Source organism: Meriones unguiculatus, chromosome 7 (assembly GCF_030254825.1).
Source record: "Meriones unguiculatus strain TT.TT164.6M chromosome 7, Bangor_MerUng_6.1, whole genome shotgun sequence".
Classification (NCBI taxonomy): Eukaryota; Metazoa; Chordata; class Mammalia; order Rodentia; family Muridae; genus Meriones; species Meriones unguiculatus.
This window is the reverse complement of record NC_083355.1, coordinates 39,804,591-39,823,211: the sequence shown is the minus strand read 5'-3', so window position 1 is coordinate 39,823,211 and position 18,621 is coordinate 39,804,591. Positions and strand designations below refer to the sequence as shown.

General features: G+C 48.5%; 2 protein-coding genes across 2 annotated transcripts in view; both read left to right on the top strand.

The window, feature by feature from the left end:
• Psmd11 (proteasome 26S subunit, non-ATPase 11) overlaps positions 1-9,476 on the top strand; it is a 36,465-nt gene extending 26,989 nt beyond the window's left edge. The window contains exons 7-14 of the mRNA XM_021630951.2: positions 564-708; positions 2,352-2,412; positions 4,390-4,452; positions 6,371-6,496; positions 6,929-6,964; positions 7,181-7,232; positions 7,713-7,855; positions 7,970-9,476. Of these exons, the coding sequence (XP_021486626.1) occupies positions 564-708; positions 2,352-2,412; positions 4,390-4,452; positions 6,371-6,496; positions 6,929-6,964; positions 7,181-7,232; positions 7,713-7,855 (626 nt within the window). The 3' untranslated portion in view covers positions 7,970-9,476. The remainder of the gene's footprint in view (positions 1-563; positions 709-2,351; positions 2,413-4,389; positions 4,453-6,370; positions 6,497-6,928; positions 6,965-7,180; positions 7,233-7,712; positions 7,856-7,969) is intronic.
• Positions 9,477-13,759: 4,283 nt separating this feature from the next.
• Cdk5r1 (cyclin dependent kinase 5 regulatory subunit 1) lies at positions 13,760-17,876 on the top strand. The gene is made up of 2 exons (XM_021630972.2): positions 13,760-13,840; positions 14,049-17,876. Exon 2 carries the CDS (start codon positions 14,193-14,195, stop codon positions 15,114-15,116), a length of 924 nt encoding a protein of 307 aa, XP_021486647.1. The 5' UTR covers positions 13,760-13,840; positions 14,049-14,192; the 3' UTR covers positions 15,117-17,876.
• Positions 17,877-18,621: the final 745 nt, after the last annotated feature.

Sequence of the window (18,621 nt, the reverse complement as noted above, 5' to 3'; positions counted from 1 at the left end):
TGTGTGTTTTAAGAATTGGACTCAAGTCCTCTGGAAGAGCAATCAGTGCTTTACTGCTGAGCTGTTGCTCCAGCCCTAGTTTGTTATGTCTTGAGGGAGTTTTCCTTGGCTGTACAGAGGTGCATATTTTCCTATATGCCTCTTTAGTTAAGAACTGTTAATAAAAAGGATTTGACTCTTCTCTCAAGGTGGGAGACTCTGGGTCTCTGGGCATTGTGTCCCTGTTGCTACAGGTGAGCTAAGGGCATGCTAAACTTTCGTCCCGGGGTGGTAGGACTAGGTGGTAAGAAGCATGGGAGAGAGAACACGCTGTGTAGGGGTTTTTAGGTTTCCTTTGAATTAGGTTTCTAACTCCTTTGGGAATTTAAAAAGGTGGCTCTGATCAGAATGGCCAGAGAGGCCAGAGGTTCTGATGTCAGCTCTTATGAACTGTCTGTGACTTGGGACAGTTTCTTTGTTTACACTTGAGCTCATTAGTAATTTGATGCTGCTGGGCTCAATTATGGGACTGCCATTTTATATGTTGTTTTGTTTTGTTTTGTTTTTCTCTTTTCCCTGACCAGGTATTATTCATGCAGCAGAGGAGAAGGACTGGAAAACTGCTTACTCATATTTCTATGAGGCATTTGAAGGCTATGATTCCATTGATAGCCCCAAGGCCATCACATCTTTGAAGTACATGTTGCTGTGCAAAATCATGCTCAACACGTAAGTGTACATTAACTAGAGGATGTAAGAATTCCAGTCTTTCAACCAAATCTGCGCTACAACAGAGACAGCTCAGGCAGGGAGTTTGGCCACTCACAGATGAACTCTAGCTGCAGGCTGTGAGGCTGGCTGATGTTAAGTTGGGTGGTCAGAGGTGGTCTGCATCACTTTTGCTTGCTAGTCTTTCAGACTTGGGGAGACAGATTTTAGAAATTAAAATTACTTAGCTAGGAGACTCTCTTAGAGAATTTCTCACTCTTCACTGTTCTGTCCTCACAGGTTTTGAACACAGGGCAGAGTTCAGGAAGTAGCTCATAGGCCTGTGTTAGCCAACTGGCTCCCCAAAATGGGGAGTGTGGAGCCAAGTAAATATTTGAAAACTAGACTCCAAAAAAAGATAACTAAGCGGTGCTGGGGACTGAACCCAGAGCCTCATGCGTGCTAGGTAAACAATATGTCTGACCTAAGTTGTGATTTTTAAAATTTTCTTAATTTTATGTTTTCATTTATTATTATCATTTATTTATTTTTGAGGTGGATATGGCAAAGGACACAGGATCTCATGCTGTCAAGGCTAGCCTTAACTTTTTTTTTTCCTTGGTTTTTGAGGCAGTGTTTCCCTGTGTAGCTTTGTCAGTCCTGAAACTTCCCCTGTAGACCAGACGGCCTCAAACTCACAGAGATTCACCTGCCTCTGCCTCCCAAGTCCTGGGATTAAAGGCATATGCCACCACTGCCCCGATGCCCTTAACTTGTTAAAAATATGTATTTTCAAAATTTACTTTTGTATGTGTTCCTCCTGAATGTATGTCTGTGCACCACTTGCATTCCTGGTGTGTAGAGGCCAGAAGAAGGCATCAGATCCCTTGGAACTGGAGTCACAGAGCATCCATGTGGGTGCTGATTGTTGAACCCAGGTCCTTTGCAAGAGCAACAACTGCTCTTAACCACTGAACGATCTCTCCAGCTCTGATTGCAACTTTTCTGTAGATGAGGATGATGTTGAAGGCACATTTCTGCAGTTCTAGTGTTGGGATTCCAGCCATGAGTTACTAGTGCTGGGAAACAGACTCAAGGTTCTGTGTGTGTCAGGCAAACACTCTACCAGCTGAGCTATATCCAGCCCCAGGGCTGTGTGTTAAGACCTATTATGCAGAGATTTGACTTAAACTTTATACGCTGCCTGTTGATCATTAAGGGTGGGGTAGGGTATTGAGGTGAACTTTCTTTTCTCTCTCTCTCTCTCTCTCTCTCTCTCTCTCTCTCTCTCTTTGATAGAATCTCACTATATAGACCAAGCTGGCATTGGACTCATTAGAGATCACTTGCCTCTGCCTCCCTCAAGATATGTGTTACCACGCCCAGCTGTGCTCCCTATAATTTTGGAAGGTTTTTGCTTTTCACTTGGCCTTAGCCTTGGCGAAGAGTGAAGAAAACATAACTTCTGCAGTGTTGGGACATATGAGTTTAGTTGATTTTTTTTTTCTTTATGGATGAGTCTTTACAATGGAATTCTGGTAAATAGTTCACCTAAATCTATGATTAGAACTGTATTGTCCTGTAGCAATTGATCAAGTATTTATTTTCTGTGTTTATGTTCATTTTTATTCTTCTTTTTGTTTTTATTTTATTATTTTTTGTAGCCCAGAAGATGTCCAGGCTTTGGTGAGCGGAAAGCTTGCACTTCGGTATGCAGGGAGGCAGGTAGGGGATGTGTGACTGCAGTTCTGCTCTGAGACCAGCTTGATTGTCAAATTCATGCTGTTTGAAGGGACCGGTGTTCCTCAGGTCTTCATCCTACCTTCCTCACCCCTTGTTCTTTTCCCTTAAGCTCATTCATTGGGCTTTCTTCATTGTTAAGTTTTTGGCCTAGAAAGTCAGTGTTGGGTGTTATAGACATAGGTAACTCGAGGGACTTACAGAAGTATATTGTAGCATTTGCTGTTAGGTTATAGTTTATCTTTGGCCAGATCTTCCATTGTGAGCCTGGCTTGTAGATAAAATCTTTGGAGAATCTGACGTCTTGACTCATCAGATCTGGTTCATAAGAGCTTGCGGGGGTGGGGTGGGGTGGGGTGTCAGGTTACTTGGTATAAAAACTCACCTATAAGACGGACCCTTTCTCAGCTTATTATTGTCCATTCATACTGTGAATTTGGGTGCACTTTAAAAAGAAGCCTCCAGAGCTGGGCACCGTGGTGAACACCTATAGTCTAGCACTGGGGGAGGCAGAGGCAGGTGGATCTCTAAGATGCAAGGCCAGCCTGGTCTACAAAGCAAGTCCAGGACAGCCAGGCCTACACATAGAAACCCTGTCTTGAAAAACAAAACAGGAAGGAAGGAAAGAAGGAAGAAAGGCCTTCAGTGATTGATATACTTTTTTGTATTTGAGGAGGTATGGATGACTTTTTAGAGCACACAATTGTAAAGATAATGTCTCTGGTGTTTTATCCTGTCCGTCTTTGTTCTTTGACTCAGTCATTCTGAACTTCAAGTATGGTTGTCTTTAAACAGTGAACAGATTAGCTAGCTCCCTAAATCTCTGGAATACTGTCAACAAAAATTGATTTCCTCTTTCTCTGTAAGTGGTCCTAATTTGTTTTTTCTGCAGTAAAAGTTTCAAGTCAGATGATAGTTCTGACTTTGGGAATACCGGCTTTTACTGTATGGACTTTCTCATAAATCCCAGAGGCAGAAGCAGGCAGGTTCTCTGTTAGTTCTAGGCCAGCCAGAGCTACACAATAAGACCCTGCCTCAAAGCAAAGCAGTACAACAACCCCACCCCCCCCCAAAAAAAAAACAAATAAAAACTAGAGTTGTAGAGTTGGGACAGGATCTACAAGTATCCAGGAAAAGAACAGGTAGCTGAGAAGGACAGGTGGACGTAGACTTTGAAGTTATGTTATCTGGCTTTGAGTTCCAGAGTGTCCTCAGTATGACATTTATTCCGTCTGGAGGGCAGATGCTGGGGACAAATTATCCTCCTGTCAGCCTTGTGCCATTTAGTCTGTCACACTTACTTACCTTCTTTATTTGTGAGGCTGACACAAAGGACTTCCCTCTGTTACTTTGTGCCCCAGTGACAGTTTTCAGAAGAAGCCAGGCTGATCTGGAAAGATGGGTGCTGAGTGGAGACTTGATAGTTTGGCAGGTATCTTTTTGTAACCTAGATAGAAGTTTGTCTTGGGCATTGTACATTCGGTTTTGGTGTGCTGTAGGATTTTAATATTCATGTGTAATATGTGGACCACTAATGCCTGAACTCCAGTGCAGACCTCACTTAATCAGTGTCTTATATCAAGGAAAACAGAGTGAACCTTGCTAAAGCCCAGGGATATGTGTGAGGGCAAAAAGAATTGGGTGGATATGGAGATAAAGAATCTTGGAGTAAGGAGAAAGAAATCACAGTTCTCTTGTTATTTTCTCTTTTAGCTTTTTTCTCTAGAGAATCCTTATCCGGGTCTATCCTTTTGGGAAACTTCTATTTAAGTCACTTCACATTTCAAAGGGAAACTGGTTGGCATACAGTGATATTCAATACTTCTGGCTTTTCTTCCCAGGCCCCTTAAAAAAGAGTGATGGTGAGGATAGGTTATTGTTTTTATGAGACCTTGGGTATATGTGAACAGATCCCTTTCATGAAGCTTTTTTTTTTTGTTGTTTTTTTTTTTTAATTCTCAGACAGAAGCATTGAAATGTGTGGCTCAAGCTAGCAAGAACAGATCACTGGCAGATTTTGAAAAGGTGAGCATGGTAATGAATTGATGGGGAACGGGTCAAGAAGAGGGTCACTGAAGGAGTTTAAAAAGACAGTTTGAGCTGGACAGTATTTCAGCATTTGGGAGGTAGATCTCCGAGTTCAGAGCCAGCTGGTGTACAGAGAGAGTTCAGGATAGCCTGGGCTACACAAAGAAACCACATGGTGGCTCATAACCGTCTACAGTGATCTGGTGCTCTCTTCTGGCGTGCAGGTATGCATGCTGACTGAACATTGTTTACATAATAGATAAATCCATCTTAAAAGTAGGTTGTCATTTGGAACTGGAGAAATGATTCACAGTTTAAGAAAACATCCTGTTCCCAGAGGACCTGAGCTCCATTCCCAGTACTCACATCAAGCAGCTCATAAGGCCCTATCACTCCTGACCCGTGCGTGTGCACACACATGGACACACAAGCTAAACAAAAGTTGTTATTTATTGTGTACAATAAAGCTGTACACAGTGTGTTTGTGTACTTTCCTCCTGTACTTTGTGTTACAGGAGGAAGGCCAAACCACACAACTAATCATGTCTCATACCTGTAGCCCTAGTTCTTCCACACAGAACAGCTACAGGTATCCTCTGTGAACAAAAGAGACTTTTTTCTTTGTGTACATGGCTTATTTCTCTGACTATTATGTATACAGTATTTTGTTTGTATGACAGAAGAAGGCACCAGATCTCATTATAGATGGTTGTCCGCCACCATGTGGCTGCTGAAAATTGAACACAGGACCTCTGGAAGAGCAGCCAGCAGAAGCGCTATTAACCTGAGCCACGTCTCCAGTCCTCACTTTTTTAATCTTGAGGCTTGGATATTTTTTTTCTGACCTGGTGTTCTTTTATTCAGAGTTTAATAATCAACCTAAAAACCAGAAAGTCATAGAAAGCTTCTGTGACAACCCCCCCCCAACAAAAACAAAACAAAACAAAACAAAACAAAACAAAAAAAGCTTAGACAGGAAGCCATCGAAGAGAACTCTTAAAAACTGTGATAAAGGATGGGTGTGGTGGTGCACAGGTTTGATCCTAGCACTGAGAAGGCAGAGGCAGCCAGATCGCTGGGTTGGAGGCCAGCCTGGTCTACAGAGAGACGGCCAGGGCTGCACATAGAAAGCTTGCCTTGAAAGAAATGAAACAGACAAACAAAATTTATGATAAGGATGCTGAAATGTAGCTCTTCACAGTCAGTGATGGCTTCTGGCAGGGTTGTGGGTTGGAGATGACCCCCTTTTCTTTAAGGGGCTAGCCACTGGGAGTTGGACCATGCTCTAGGGAGTATAGAGGCAATACAAATTGGACTTGTGTTTTGTTTTTTTTGTTATCCTTTCTTTTTGTGTATGTGTTTTGGGGTGGGGATTGTGGTCAAAAGGACCTGGGAGGACTGGGGAATGTGATTGGGGTGTGCATTATATGAAATTCCCAAATAATCAATAAAAATATTATGTTGGGAAAACAAAACAACCAGACCTAGCCAGTGGTGGTGGTGCGTGCCTGGCAGGTGGATGGCCAGCTTGGTCTGCAGAGCTAGTTCTAGGACAACCAGCCTCCGCCTCCATAGTGCTGGAATTAAAGGCATGCACCACCACTGCCTGGCTAATTCAGCATTTTTGATTATTTAATCTTAGAGTTCTTTGAAATATATGCTGAAAAAATATGTGTGCAGTTTATTTGGTCTGTTGGTAGAGCATCTCTTGGCTTAAACAATTGAACTTGAGAACAAGAAGGTGGTGGCTCCATGCTTTAGTTCTTCATACTCTTCTTGCTATCTTTCTTTGTGCTCTCTAGACCATCCATTTTATAGCAATGGTACATTTAGCAGGGCCAGCAGACGTCTCAGGAGGCAAGAGTAGTGACTTTAGAGTGCTGTGCCAGTCTCTGTTATGAGCCTTGTTTTGCAGGCCTTGACAGACTACAGGGCAGAGCTCCGGGACGACCCAATCATCAGCACACATTTGGCCAAGTTATACGATAACTTACTGGAACAGAATCTGATCCGGGTCATTGAACCTTTTTCCCGAGTACAGGTAGGAATCTTTCTGGGAAACTTCTTAACAGTTTTGGGCTAGATGTTACGCTGTAGCCACCTCCTCTAAAATAGGAACTCACTTTTAAGGGTATGTCTGCTGGTAAGAGGCCACCAAGGGCTTGGACTTCGTCTTGGTGGAAAATATATCAAGGAGAAGGATGCTGGTGGGGTAGAAAGCTGTGAGCTGGCCACCTTGTGTCTTTGTTGTCTTTGGACTTGTGGTAAATTCTGTGTATTTATTTGGTACATGGAATGGGACTGGATATTGTATAGTGAAGGGCAGGGAAGTAGACAGCAGGAAAACACTAAGCTTTGCTAGGGAGACACTGGCCTCTAGATTCAGCAGTCTCAGAAAACATACCAGTTCTCGTCATTTTTATATTGGTGATAAATTCAAACTTTCATTGTTGCTGTCTGCTTTTTCTTTTAGATTGAACACATATCTAGCCTCATCAAACTCTCCAAGGTAAGTTCTCAGGCTTGTTAGTGGGTGAGGAAGGGGAAAGGTATGGAGGGGCTGGGTTCTTTGTGGGGAACAGAACGTGGGCTCAGAGCTGGAGTTGTGTTGTTGCTATTTGCCTCCAGTCCATTTTTTGTAAGAGTCTTTCTTGCAAAACTTTCATGTCAGGCTGATCTCTGACTAATGGATATTGGTCCCTTTAATTATGTACTTTGATTTTAGGCCGACGTGGAAAGAAAATTATCACAGATGATTCTTGACAAGAAGTTTCACGGTGAGTAAAGCCATAGGCCAGGGGATACTTAGAATTTGGAGAGTGTATCTTTAAAGCAGGGGCTGAGTTTCTCTTCTGATGGTTCCTTGGAATCTTGGCTCCATTTGACAATGTGTAAGGTCCTGGAGAGCTAGCTCAGCAGTTAAGACACCTAACTGCTCTTGCAGAGGACCTAGATTCAGTTTCCAGCATCTACATAGCAACTCACAACTTCGTGTAACTCTTGTTTCAGGGGATTTGACATTGTCTTCTGGCCTCTGAGGGTTCCTGAATGCATGTGTTCCAAGTATACTCACATAGGCTCATACATATACACATAAATTAAAATAATAAAGGCCCTTTTAAAAAAAAGGAAATGAGAGTATATAGCAAATATGTGCTGTGAAAAATTGGGAGAAAATGAGACAACTAGGGAGTGGGATCCTTTTTTAAATTGTCTAATATCTTCTTTTACCTGTTTTGTTCCTATGTTTCTTGCAGGGATTTTGGACCAGGGGGAGGGTGTCCTGATCATTTTTGATGAACCCCCAGTAGATAAAACTTATGAAGCTGCTCTGGAAACAATTCAGAACATGAGTAAAGTAGTGGACTCCCTCTACAACAAAGCCAAGAAGCTGACCTAGGTGAGTGCTGGCCCCGGGACCCAGGGCCGGGCAGCGCTGTCTTCTGCCTGGACACTGAACACCACCTGGTCTTGACGTCTTCCCCGATTGACACTGCTCTGTCTTCTCTTGCAGAGTTGGATCTGTAGCGGTCCTTTGGAGAGTGTGTGTGGCGGGAGAGTGAACCCTTGGGGAAATGCTAGGAGATTCTTTTCTTTCTGTTCTACTTTTCGCTCGGAAAGTTTTTAACCCTCATTGGTGCATCTGTATCCAGCGATAGGCAGCCAGTTCTCATGTAATCAGCACTGGCCAACATGGGAGTGGGGAAATTGCTTAAAAAAAAAAAGAAAAAGAAAAAAAAAAGATTCTAAATAAAAGGAAAAAGGCTTACACTACCTAAAGCTGTGCTCTCTGCCTCCTGGGAGAGGGCCGCAAAGCCAGGCACCCCGCCAACCACTGGGGATCCTCATCCACCTGCTGGGCGCCACCTCTCCTCCTCTTCAGAATTGGGTGTTTGCTGACCATCAAAAGCAACGACTTTTTATTCTGTTTGTACTGAACCAAAACAACTATGTATAGACTGCTGTTTTCTTTTTTATTTGAAACAAGGCGTTTGGTGTTTTTTCCCCTGCCATCTGGCCTGTCCACCCTTCCCTCTCTGACACTGGCTCCAGCAGAGTAGCTGAAGGGCCTGCTATGCCGCCACCACTGCAGCCGCAGTACATGCACGGCTCTGCTCTGACCTGTGAAAGAATGGGAACAAGTCCAGGAGCTGGTGTCCACTACGGCCACACGGGAGCAGTGAGGGCCTGCAGCCCTCAGGGGGCCTGCTGTGCATGTGGCTTTTTTTAACACAGTAACTAGATTAGATGTTTTAACTATTCCTCTCTTCCCCTCTTTGCTTTCCTTTCTCTTCTCTTTCATCTCAGCTATATCCTTTCTCTTCTCTAGAGGAGTTGATCTGTCTAAACTCCATCTGCTGCTTTCCCTCTCCACCCTTCTTTCCTAATGGATGGATTTTTTTTTTTTTTAAACAGTGAATGTTGGGAATAAGACTGGGGTGTTTTTTTTAAATTAAAAAATGTTAATTTTCCCGTGTTGAGTTTGAAGCACCGTCATGTCCCCTTCCCGGTGTCCTTTTCTGCCTCTTTAGAGTGTGAGTGGACAGGGCGGCGCTGTTTTAGCATGCTTTTTTTGGATGCAGTTCCCTAGCAGGCTTTGATGCCATGTGGGCAAGTGAGCACCTGCGCCTCTCCTGTTTCCACTGTGCTTTCTCCTCTCATCCCCTGTCTTTTCTTTCTTCCTCTACTTCTGCCTCTCTCCTGCTGGTCTCTTTTTTTTTTTTTTTCCCTTCTTCTTTAGAACCTTTCTCAGATTATCCTTCCAGGTTTTGGTAATAAATTTCTATTTTGTAAAAGGATTTTGTTGTACCAGGTTTTGCATCTTCACTGAATCTGACTGGCTTTTATTTTCCTCTTGAAAATCAGGTTTTTGTTCTCAACTCTCTCCTCTTCCCATCATGTCCAGTCACTGTTTTGGTTTTGGCACCATCAATATCAAATGTACAAACGGTTCTTGCTGACCAACACCAGGTATATCTGATGTTCAGATGAGTTCCAATAAAATAATTTTTTTTTCAAAAGGCGTCTTTTCTTGAGTGCTGGAGGGTTTCCAAGCAAGTTCTCGTGTGCCATAAAGTCCCTTCTGGCTTCGCCAGAGCTCTGTTACCTCATTGCTTAATGGGAATCTTGTAGCCATGCTGGGAGTCCATATTTGGAGACCTGTCAGGAAAGTTGACCTGTAAGGAGTGGACTTAGAAGTCTCCTGGGCCAGGAAGGCCAGTGAGGACGTGTGGGGTGGGCAGTACTCTTCTGTTTCCTTATCTCTTTGTCTGTGGGAGGTGATGGGGATGTGAGGCTCTGAAGAAGGGCAAGTGCCAGAATCCCATGTCCAACAATCCTCAATAGCAGTTATCTTCTTTTTCTTCTTCCTTATTTATTTATTTATTTATTTATTTTTGGGGGGGGGGTTGTTGGTTTTGGTTTTTTTCAAGAAACCCTGGAGACAAGGTTTCTCTATGTAGCTCTGACTTTCCTGGAAGTTGCTCTGTAGACCAGGCTGGCCTTGAACTCACTAAGTGCTGGGATATATACAGTCTTCTGCTTGCATGTATGACTACATGCCGGAAGAGGACACTGGATCTCACTATAGATGGTTGTGAGCTACCCTGTAGTCGCTGGGAATTGAACCCAGGACCTTTGGAAAAACAGCCAGTGCTCTTAACCTCTGTGCCATCTCTCCAGCTCAATAGCAGCTATTTTTATACTGCCCTCAGATCACAAGAGTGGGTCTTCTGAGGGACAGGGGTCTTTGGGGGGACTGTCAAACTCCAGTTTGAGCAGTTTTGCTATCTTCATTCGCAGTTGTGTTTCTCTGTATACTTATTTAAAAGTTTTGTTTCTATAAAGTACTTTAAAAATATCCATAATAATGTGGAGCTGGAGCAGAATGGAGAGGGTTTCCCAGACTTAGGGAAACCCCAAGCAATTCAGGACAGTACCCCTCTGTGTGATGATTTCAGACAAGCAGAGCTGCTGTGTGTGTGGCTATCAGGTCCTGAGGTGAGGCTGGTTTGGACTGTAATCACAAAGCATCCTTTAAAGGCTTAGTATGAAAAAGGTATAAAGCACCCCACTAATTTTTATATATGCATTGGGATATTTGGGTCATACTGGGTTAAACAAAATATACTATTAAAACTCACTTGTTCTTTTTTTAATGTAATTAATTACTAGAAAATAGCACATTAGCCTGGTCACTACAGCTCTCGGGTACCTCTGGACTGGACTGTAGTAAGCCATCGTGGGTTCTGCCACGGTTTCCTCTCCCAGGTCTCACATAGCCTAGCTTTCTCCCCCCCACTCCACCCCATACGATCTGGCTATGGGCTGGCTTGGTTCTGAGCTGTCTGGCTGAGTCTTTCTCGTGTATCAGTGAGACTGGCGTTGAGAATAGCAGTCTGCTGCGGTGCACTCCTGTGTGCTGGTTACATAATCTGTGTTGCTGAGAGGAGCCACTAGATGCTGCTCTGTGCCCTCAAAGGAAGACTTCCTCAAGAAGCTGGGTTCTGTAGTTCTTGGTTGGAACCCTTTCTGCACCTTGAGCCAGCTACTCCTTTGGCCTTCTGTCCTTGAGCCAGCAGAGGATGTGGTGTGTGTAGAGCAGATCTCTCACCCCTCCTTGCAAGGCAGCTAGAGCTAGGCTCCAGAAAAGCTGGCCTGCTGATAGTGAAACTGGTGTCTCTGCTGTTGCTGTCTGAATACTGGGAAGGAAACATCCTGCATTATTCGGCTGGCTCTGCCTTCTGGGCCCTCCATTCTGTCATGTTGGGCAGATTGCTTCCCTTTCTTGTTTTCCTGTTAGAACAGTGAGAGGAGCTGGGTCTGGGGAGGCAGAGCTGGTGTTGAGTGGGTAGGAGGCTGGCCTTGTGGGATGGCTAGTCTTGGTTTTTAGCTTGACTACATCTGGATGGAATTAACTGAAAATAAACGAAGGGCATGCCAGTGAGTTTTTTTTTTTTTTTAATTTGAGGTAGGAAAATCCACTTGTAATCTGGATCTTGAGGTAAGAATACTCAGGTCTTTAATTCAGATCTTGAGGTGGGCCTTTAATCTGCATCTTGAGGCAGAAAATGCCTTTAATCTGGGCCATACCTTCTGTTGGAAGCCTACATAAGGACATGGAAGAAGGAAGCTTTTACTCTTTGTTTGCTCTGTCCTTGCTAGCAAGTCCCTTTCTTCACTGGCATTAGAGCCTACTTCTAGGCTCTAATGGGATTCCAGCATCTACCGAAGACCAGCTGAGACAGCCAGCCTTGTGGACTGAGCAATTTCGGATTCCTAGACTTTGCCCAACAGCCCACCACTGTTGGGAGTTCTGCTGCTGTAGAACCCTGTCTAATAGCAGGCTTACCAGGTGTGACCTAGGTGGGTAGGGTTCCGACAAGCTCTTCCCTCAGCATAGGTTGGTAGTGCCATCCTATTTCTGTTCTGCTGCAAATATTTTGTCCTTGGCAACATGAGGCTGGAGTCAAGGTTTCTGAAGGTAATGGGTTGGCTGGACAGAAAACAAGAGAGAACATGCATGCTGCCATGCTGGAAAAGGCCCGTGAATTCTAGGATGAATTGTAAAAGCTGGAATTGAGTTGCAGGCAGCAGCAGGCCCAGGTTTTTCTAATGGGTAGATTGCAGCCTTCAGAGGTCTGTGTATAATTAGGGAAGTAGAACACATACCTTTTGCTCAATCCTAGAATTTGAAGGGGACCATTGATGTACATGAAGCCAGTGAGGTGCTGGGTCTCTCAATGGGCTGGTGGAACAAGGTTTTCAGCCTTGGAAGACCCTGGGAGGATGACTTACTGTGATGAAGAGCCAGGGCAGCTCTATTTGAAGAGCAGCTAGGGTTGCTGACAGCCTGACCCATGAGGCTTGAACTCTGTCAGTATAGAGAAGGCTCTTGGAGAGTTTATTCTGTGGAGCTAGTATGGTGGGTTATACCTCAATCCCAGCAATGAGCGAAGAAGCAGGAGGTGGCAAGTTGCTGGCAGCCTGTGCCACAAGGAAAGGTTCTAAGTGATGGAATTCCTTTGAGCGAGAGGGGTTAACAAAGCTCCTGCTAATGTGAGTTGTTAGCCAGCGTGGCACCTGCCTTCAATCCTACAAATACTCTCTTCCCTTTCTGGTGTGAGTTGAAGCCTGGGAGCTCTCCCCACAGCCAATCTGGACCAGCCTCCAGAATTGTGAGCTAACGCTTCATTATTTTATTTATAGGTTACCCATTGTCGGGTGATGTGTTCTAGCAATAGAAAGCTGGCTATGACTTGTTCTCTGAGGAACATTGTGAGGAAGGGCCACAGCTAAGCTAGCCTTCCTGCGTGTTTGATGAGGTCCTGGAAAGCGGTTTTTGGTACAGCGCAGTGTGTGTTCTATTCTGGTCCCCACGGTCCAGAAACCTTTCCTCTTCTATTGGCAGAGAAATCTCTGGGTACATAAAGTGGCACTCTCAAACCCGGAGGTACTTCACCTAATGACTCAAGATTCCTGTTTTGGGTTGTTAGCTCCACTATTGAAGGTGGTGTCAGGAATTCTCTAGATCTTGGTTAAGATGCCGTTTGGCTTGTTTGGCAGTTTGTGTCTCCAGAACCAGTCCAAAATGAGTGACTAGTAAACCGGCAGTGGCCTTTGTGAAGGTTATGGAGGAGTGCTTGTGAGCTACGGTCAGAATCAGAATTTCCTGCAATTTTACTGTCATCAGGTTTTAAAATGGGCAAATCCGAGGCTGGCCTGAAGGCGCAGCTGCTTCGATTCTGACACAGCAACGGGTGAGAGGCGGCTCCGAGGTGGTGTAGGCTGTGTGGGCCGCGGCCCTCGCTTGCCCGGCGCCGGGGCCAGCTCTCAACGCCGGCGGCCTCCGCTGAGGGGGCCGCGGCGGGAACAAAGGCAGCACGTGTCTGGGCGGGGCCCGCGCTCCGCCCCGCCCGGCGAGCTCCGCGGCGCGGCGCCGGCGCTCACGAGGCCCGGCTGCGCGGAGCGGTGAGGGCGGCCGCGAGGCGGGGACCCGGCGCCGCGCGTTCCCGCCGCCCGCGCCGCGGCGCGTGTGGGGCGCGCCCCACCCGGAGGCGCCACCGCGCGCGGCTCGCGCCGAGGACGCGAGCGGCCGCGAGCCGGTGGCGAGACCGAACCGGCTCGTGAACCGCGCGCGCGGCCCCGACCGCCCGCCTGCCGAGCGCGCGCCGGGGCGGGGCGGGGCGGGGCGGGGCCGGCCGGGGCGCGGCGGAGACGCGGGCGGGGGCCGGGCGGGGGCGGGGCCGCGGCGCCTGCAGAACCTTGGACAGAAGCTGCGAGCCGCCGCCGCCGCGCGGAGCCGCTCCGAGCCCCAGGGCCGCGGCGCGCATTGCGGAGGGCCGGGGACGCAGCGGCTGCGCCTGCCGCGGGAGCCTGCCTGCGGGTAAGCCTGCGCAGAGCGGGGCCGTGCGCGCGGCCTGCTCCGACTCCCGCTACGGCGGCCTCTGCGGCTCTCGGCCGGTGCCGCAGTGGCAGCGCGGGCCGGGGCTCGGCGGGGCCGCAGCCCGGGGGTTCGGGCCTCGGAGGTGCGGGTGGAGGGGCGCGGCGCGGAGCCCCGCCCGGGGCTGAGAACCATCTTGTTTTCCACGCAGATCCGCAGGGCTACTCGCGTCGCGTCCCGGGAGCGCCTCCTTTCTCTCTGAGGCCGCCGCAGGCTCGGTAAGGCGTTTTTTCCCCTCCGGCCGGCAGGCTGGGCGCGCAGGGGCGCTGGCCCCCGCCGGGCGCGCAGTGGCACCATGGGCACGGTTCTGTCCCTGTCCCCCAGCTATCGGAAGGCAACCCTGTTTGAGGATGGCGCGGCCACGGTGGGCCACTACACGGCCGTGCAGAACAGCAAGAACGCCAAGGACAAGAACCTGAAGCGGCACTCCATCATCTCCGTGCTGCCTTGGAAGAGGATCGTGGCCGTGTCAGCCAAGAAGAAGAACTCCAAGAAGGCGCAGCCCAACAGCAGCTACCAGAGCAACATCGCGCACCTCAACAATGAGAACCTGAAGAAGTCGCTGTCCTGCGCCAACCTGTCCACATTCGCCCAGCCCCCGCCGGCCCAGCCGCCCGCACCCCCAGCCAGCCAGCTCTCTGGCTCCCAGACTGGGGTCTCCTCTTCTGTCAAGAAGGCCCCGCACCCTGCCATCACCTCCGCAGGGACACCCAAACGGGTCATCGTCCAGGCGTCCACTAGCGAGCTGCTGCGCTGCCTGGGTGAGTTTCTCTGCCGCCGGTGCTACCGCCTGAAGCACTTGTCCCCCACGGACCCCGTGCTCTGGCTGCGAAGCGTGGACCGCTCGCTGCTCCTGCAGGGCTGGCAGGACCAGGGCTTCATCACACCGGCCAATGTGGTCTTCCTCTACATGCTCTGCAGGGACGTCATCTCCTCCGAGGTGGGCTCGGACCACGAGCTCCAGGCCGTCCTGCTGACCTGTCTGTACCTCTCCTATTCCTACATGGGCAATGAAATCTCCTACCCGCTCAAGCCCTTCCTGGTGGAGAGCTGCAAAGAAGCCTTTTGGGACCGTTGCCTCTCAGTTATCAACCTCATGAGCTCCAAGATGCTGCAGATCAACGCCGACCCACACTACTTCACACAGGTGTTTTCCGACTTGAAGAATGAGAGCGGCCAGGAGGACAAGAAGCGCCTCCTCCTGGGGCTCGACCGGTGAGCTCCTGGAGCGGGCACCTCGGCTCAAGGATTCCATTCGTTTTTAAAATTTATTACTAAACGAATCAAGTTTTGTGTACAGTATGTGTCTAGCAGAGCTACCGAGGGTCTCTTCCCGGGTTCTTTCCTTGGGGTTTTTTTCCAGCCCTTTCCAGAACTCTTGGGACTTTCGAACTCATGAACCTTGTGCAAACCCACGAGACGCGTTCAGAGCCACTTAAGGCTGCTGACCGCTCACTTTCCCGGACTAAGGGACTGACCTTCCCTTGTCACCTGACCCATCCGGGTCCAGGGTTGATGAGGCTTCCCACTGTCCCATGGCTGGAGCTGGAGAGGGTCCTGCGGCTGGTGGCCCAGGAGGAATCGGCCCTTTCCCGGCGACTGTTTCATTCTCTCAAAGGCTCCTGGGGCCAGCTCTCCTGACTCAGGATCCTGAAGGGTGTGAGGCAGTGTCTCCACTGCCCTGGGGCGTCGTCCATGCAGAAGCCTGGGGGTGGGTCTGGTGCAGAGATCATTGATGACTGTTGACCCATGCACAGCCCTGGTCTGCTGCTTGCTTTTTAGGGAGAAGGGCTTTCCTTTGCTGGCAGGATGGAGCTCCCTGCCCTGTCCTTTTGTCTATGCTCCCAGCTCCCGCGTTAGTGTTGGTTAATGAGGTGGTTTGCTCATTAGATTTCTCTCTCATTTTGGGTCCCAGCTGAGGGGGTGAAGTGAAGCTAGGGGCAGCTCCTTTCCTGAGTGAGTGTTTCATCTGAACAATGCAGATTAGTCAGTCACCCCGTACAAAAGCCAGGACAGCAGCAGGGACCCATGAGCAAACCTGCCTTCTGGGCATGTGGGTGTCCATGCCTGAGATCAAGTTGGTGCCCACTTAAGTGCTCAGGCCTCTTGCTGGTGCACATGACATTTGTTCTCCGAAGCTGGGGAAGGTGAGCTGAGTCGATTCGGGCGAGGTGGTGTTGGCGTCGCCCACTCCTACCCCTTGTTCATTTAAAGCGGTTCCCAATCTGTTCGGCTTCTCCTGGAGAGGAAGCTTGGCTCTGTGCAACCTACCAAGACAGCTGCGTCTCGGAGACAATTACAAGATTCCAGCGTGACCCCTGATTGCTTTGGAAGCTCGGTGACCGTCCAGCCGAGCACTTCCAGCTGCTGGGTGTGGTGCCCACCCATCCCTGCCTGCTGCAGAACACACTCTGTGGACTTGACTGGATTCTCTTTCTGATTTCCCCAGACTGGTGGCTTGGGGTTTGGAAGTGGTCCAAGAGGAGGGAGCGAGTCTTCCTGCATGGCCCTCACTCCAGCGTTGGGGAACAAAGAGCAATGTGAAGATGCTGCGGAGGATTTCCTCTTCCTGTCCTGCTCCCCGGGGAGTGTTGGGATTGGGGGCTACAGTGGGGAAGGCAGACATTATCTTACATAGGATTAGGTTCTAGGGGGCTGCCAACTTGCACAAGCACTACTGAAAAATCACATATAATGAAAAAGCTGTGAAATTGAGGTCTCAACTGAAGAGGCCTGGAGCGGAGCCAGCCTTTCAGCCGATGTATTCGCAGAGATGGGGAAGAGGACCTGTCGGGACTAGAGAGCCTCTCCCCAGTCCCTCATCCGGGTTCCTAGAGAGCAGATCCTGGGCCCTCGCATGATCTGACACGGAGTTGGAAAGGCCTTGCCACAGCCTGTCAAGGCCTTGCTGCAGCCTGTCTGTACTGGCTTCGAGTCGCCCACCTTCAGATCCTGCTGCCACGGTGACCCACACTGGGAGCCCCACAGGGCGGCTGGAAGAGCTTCAGGTGTCCAGTCTGAGGAGGAGGGGGCTCGTGTTTGTAGCCTGCCAGCTGCTGAGGCCAGCCTGGAGCTGTTCCACTGAGCTGCAGTAACAGGAGTCCAGCTCTGCTGACTGTTTCCTTCTCTCTTTTTTTTTTTAATTTTTTTTTAATTTTTGAGGAGGTGCATACTTCAGGAGTGGTTGGCGACTAAGGAAAGAACTCCCTCGTTCCATTGTGAAGTCCATGTGTCCTCTCCCCTTGCATCGGTCATCAGTACTGTGTAAAGGAACAACTGATAGACTTGAGTGCTCGAGCAATGAACCCATCTGACATGCTGCTATGAAGACACTTTTAGAACAAACACAAAATAGAAAAGAAAAAAAAAAAAGAAAAATGTGAAAAAAAATCTACAAAAAAGAAAAAAAAAGCCCCTTTTCTTCTCCGTTGCTTTTACAGTGGTACTGTGCATGCCAAGCAGGGGCATTTTGTGTCTTAAGAAAAATAACCTTAGAACAGATGGCCGCGAGAGTCATGCGTGCCGAGAATGAGCCACGGGAGCATAGTTCAGGATTGGATTTTTCTCTTTTCCTTGAAGGGTTGATATATTCTTTCCATGCAGTTATTAGAATTTAGTTTTGTTCCAGCAGTGTTAAACTTGCAATGAAAAAAAAAATGTGCCATCCCCTGCCCCCAAATTTCCATAGCTGTACATCCGATACTGCTAATTACACACATGTGATGTATGTTTTTTTTGTTATTTTTTTTTTTTTTAGTGAAATTTCTTCTGTAGCTACTCTTTGACCAAACTGTGGATACTGTTAATATTAATTTATATTTGTCTCATTTTGTATGTATGTATGGTGTGTTTCTGAGTATGTGTGGTTTATAATCTGAAAAGAGTCATGAAGCTCAGTTTGGCTGTAATTTAATTCCCCTTCCCTTATTTTTATTTATTTTTGTACTGTGCTGATTCAATAAAATGCACTGACCATCCACTCTACGGACCTCTTTGTGGACCCGCCATTTGGGGCACCTTGCGTTAGTGCACTATCTGTCCATGTAGAGTTGGGTTAGTTTGTGTGGGTCGAGCGGTACAGTTGGACGAAGGGCTGGAACAGACTCCAGCGATTGAGAAAGCAGCGCAAGGGGGAGTCAGCTTTGGCTTGGTGGTCGGGCAGGTTCTCCCAGGGGGCTTCCTTTGCGGGGTCCCAAGACTAGCAGCTCAAGCCACAGGGGCCCCGTCGGGTTTAGGTACCGCCTGGTCAGGGTTGGCCATGTAAGTCCTGCGTGGGCACCTGGCCTTAGACTCTATGCTGAGTCTTGGTGCCAAGGCTGCACTCCCACTTTGCCCTGGGCCTGCCTTGCTCAGCACCCACTGCCCAAAGGCCAGCAGGGGTGGACAGGCGTCCTGGTGGCCCAACAGTTTAGCCTCTGAGGAATCTAGTCCTGAGTCTCCCAGGTACGCTGCTACCTCAGTCTCCATGTGTGGTCTGCCTGCCAGCCGGGAAGAGGGCAGCGAGATCCTGTTTTCTGCTGGCCCTGCAGCCATTGTTGGGAGCCTGCAGCCTGTGATTAAGGCTCCTCGCTTGCCTCGTCCGGGCAGCCCCGTGGTCTGTAGGTAACTGCAGAACCCTGCAGTGCTGAGCCCCTGGGTGCTACAGTGCCCTGGGGCCTCCACCTAGTCCGGGGGTCCTGGGAACTGCCCTGGAAGAGGCCATGCTGGCCCAGTAGCTGCCACAG

Excerpts from the sequence above, each read along its gene's own strand:
- Cdk5r1 (XM_021630972.2), top strand. The coding sequence starts at position 14,193 with ATGGGCACGGTTCTGTCCCTGTCCCCCAGCTATCGGAAGGCAACCCTG.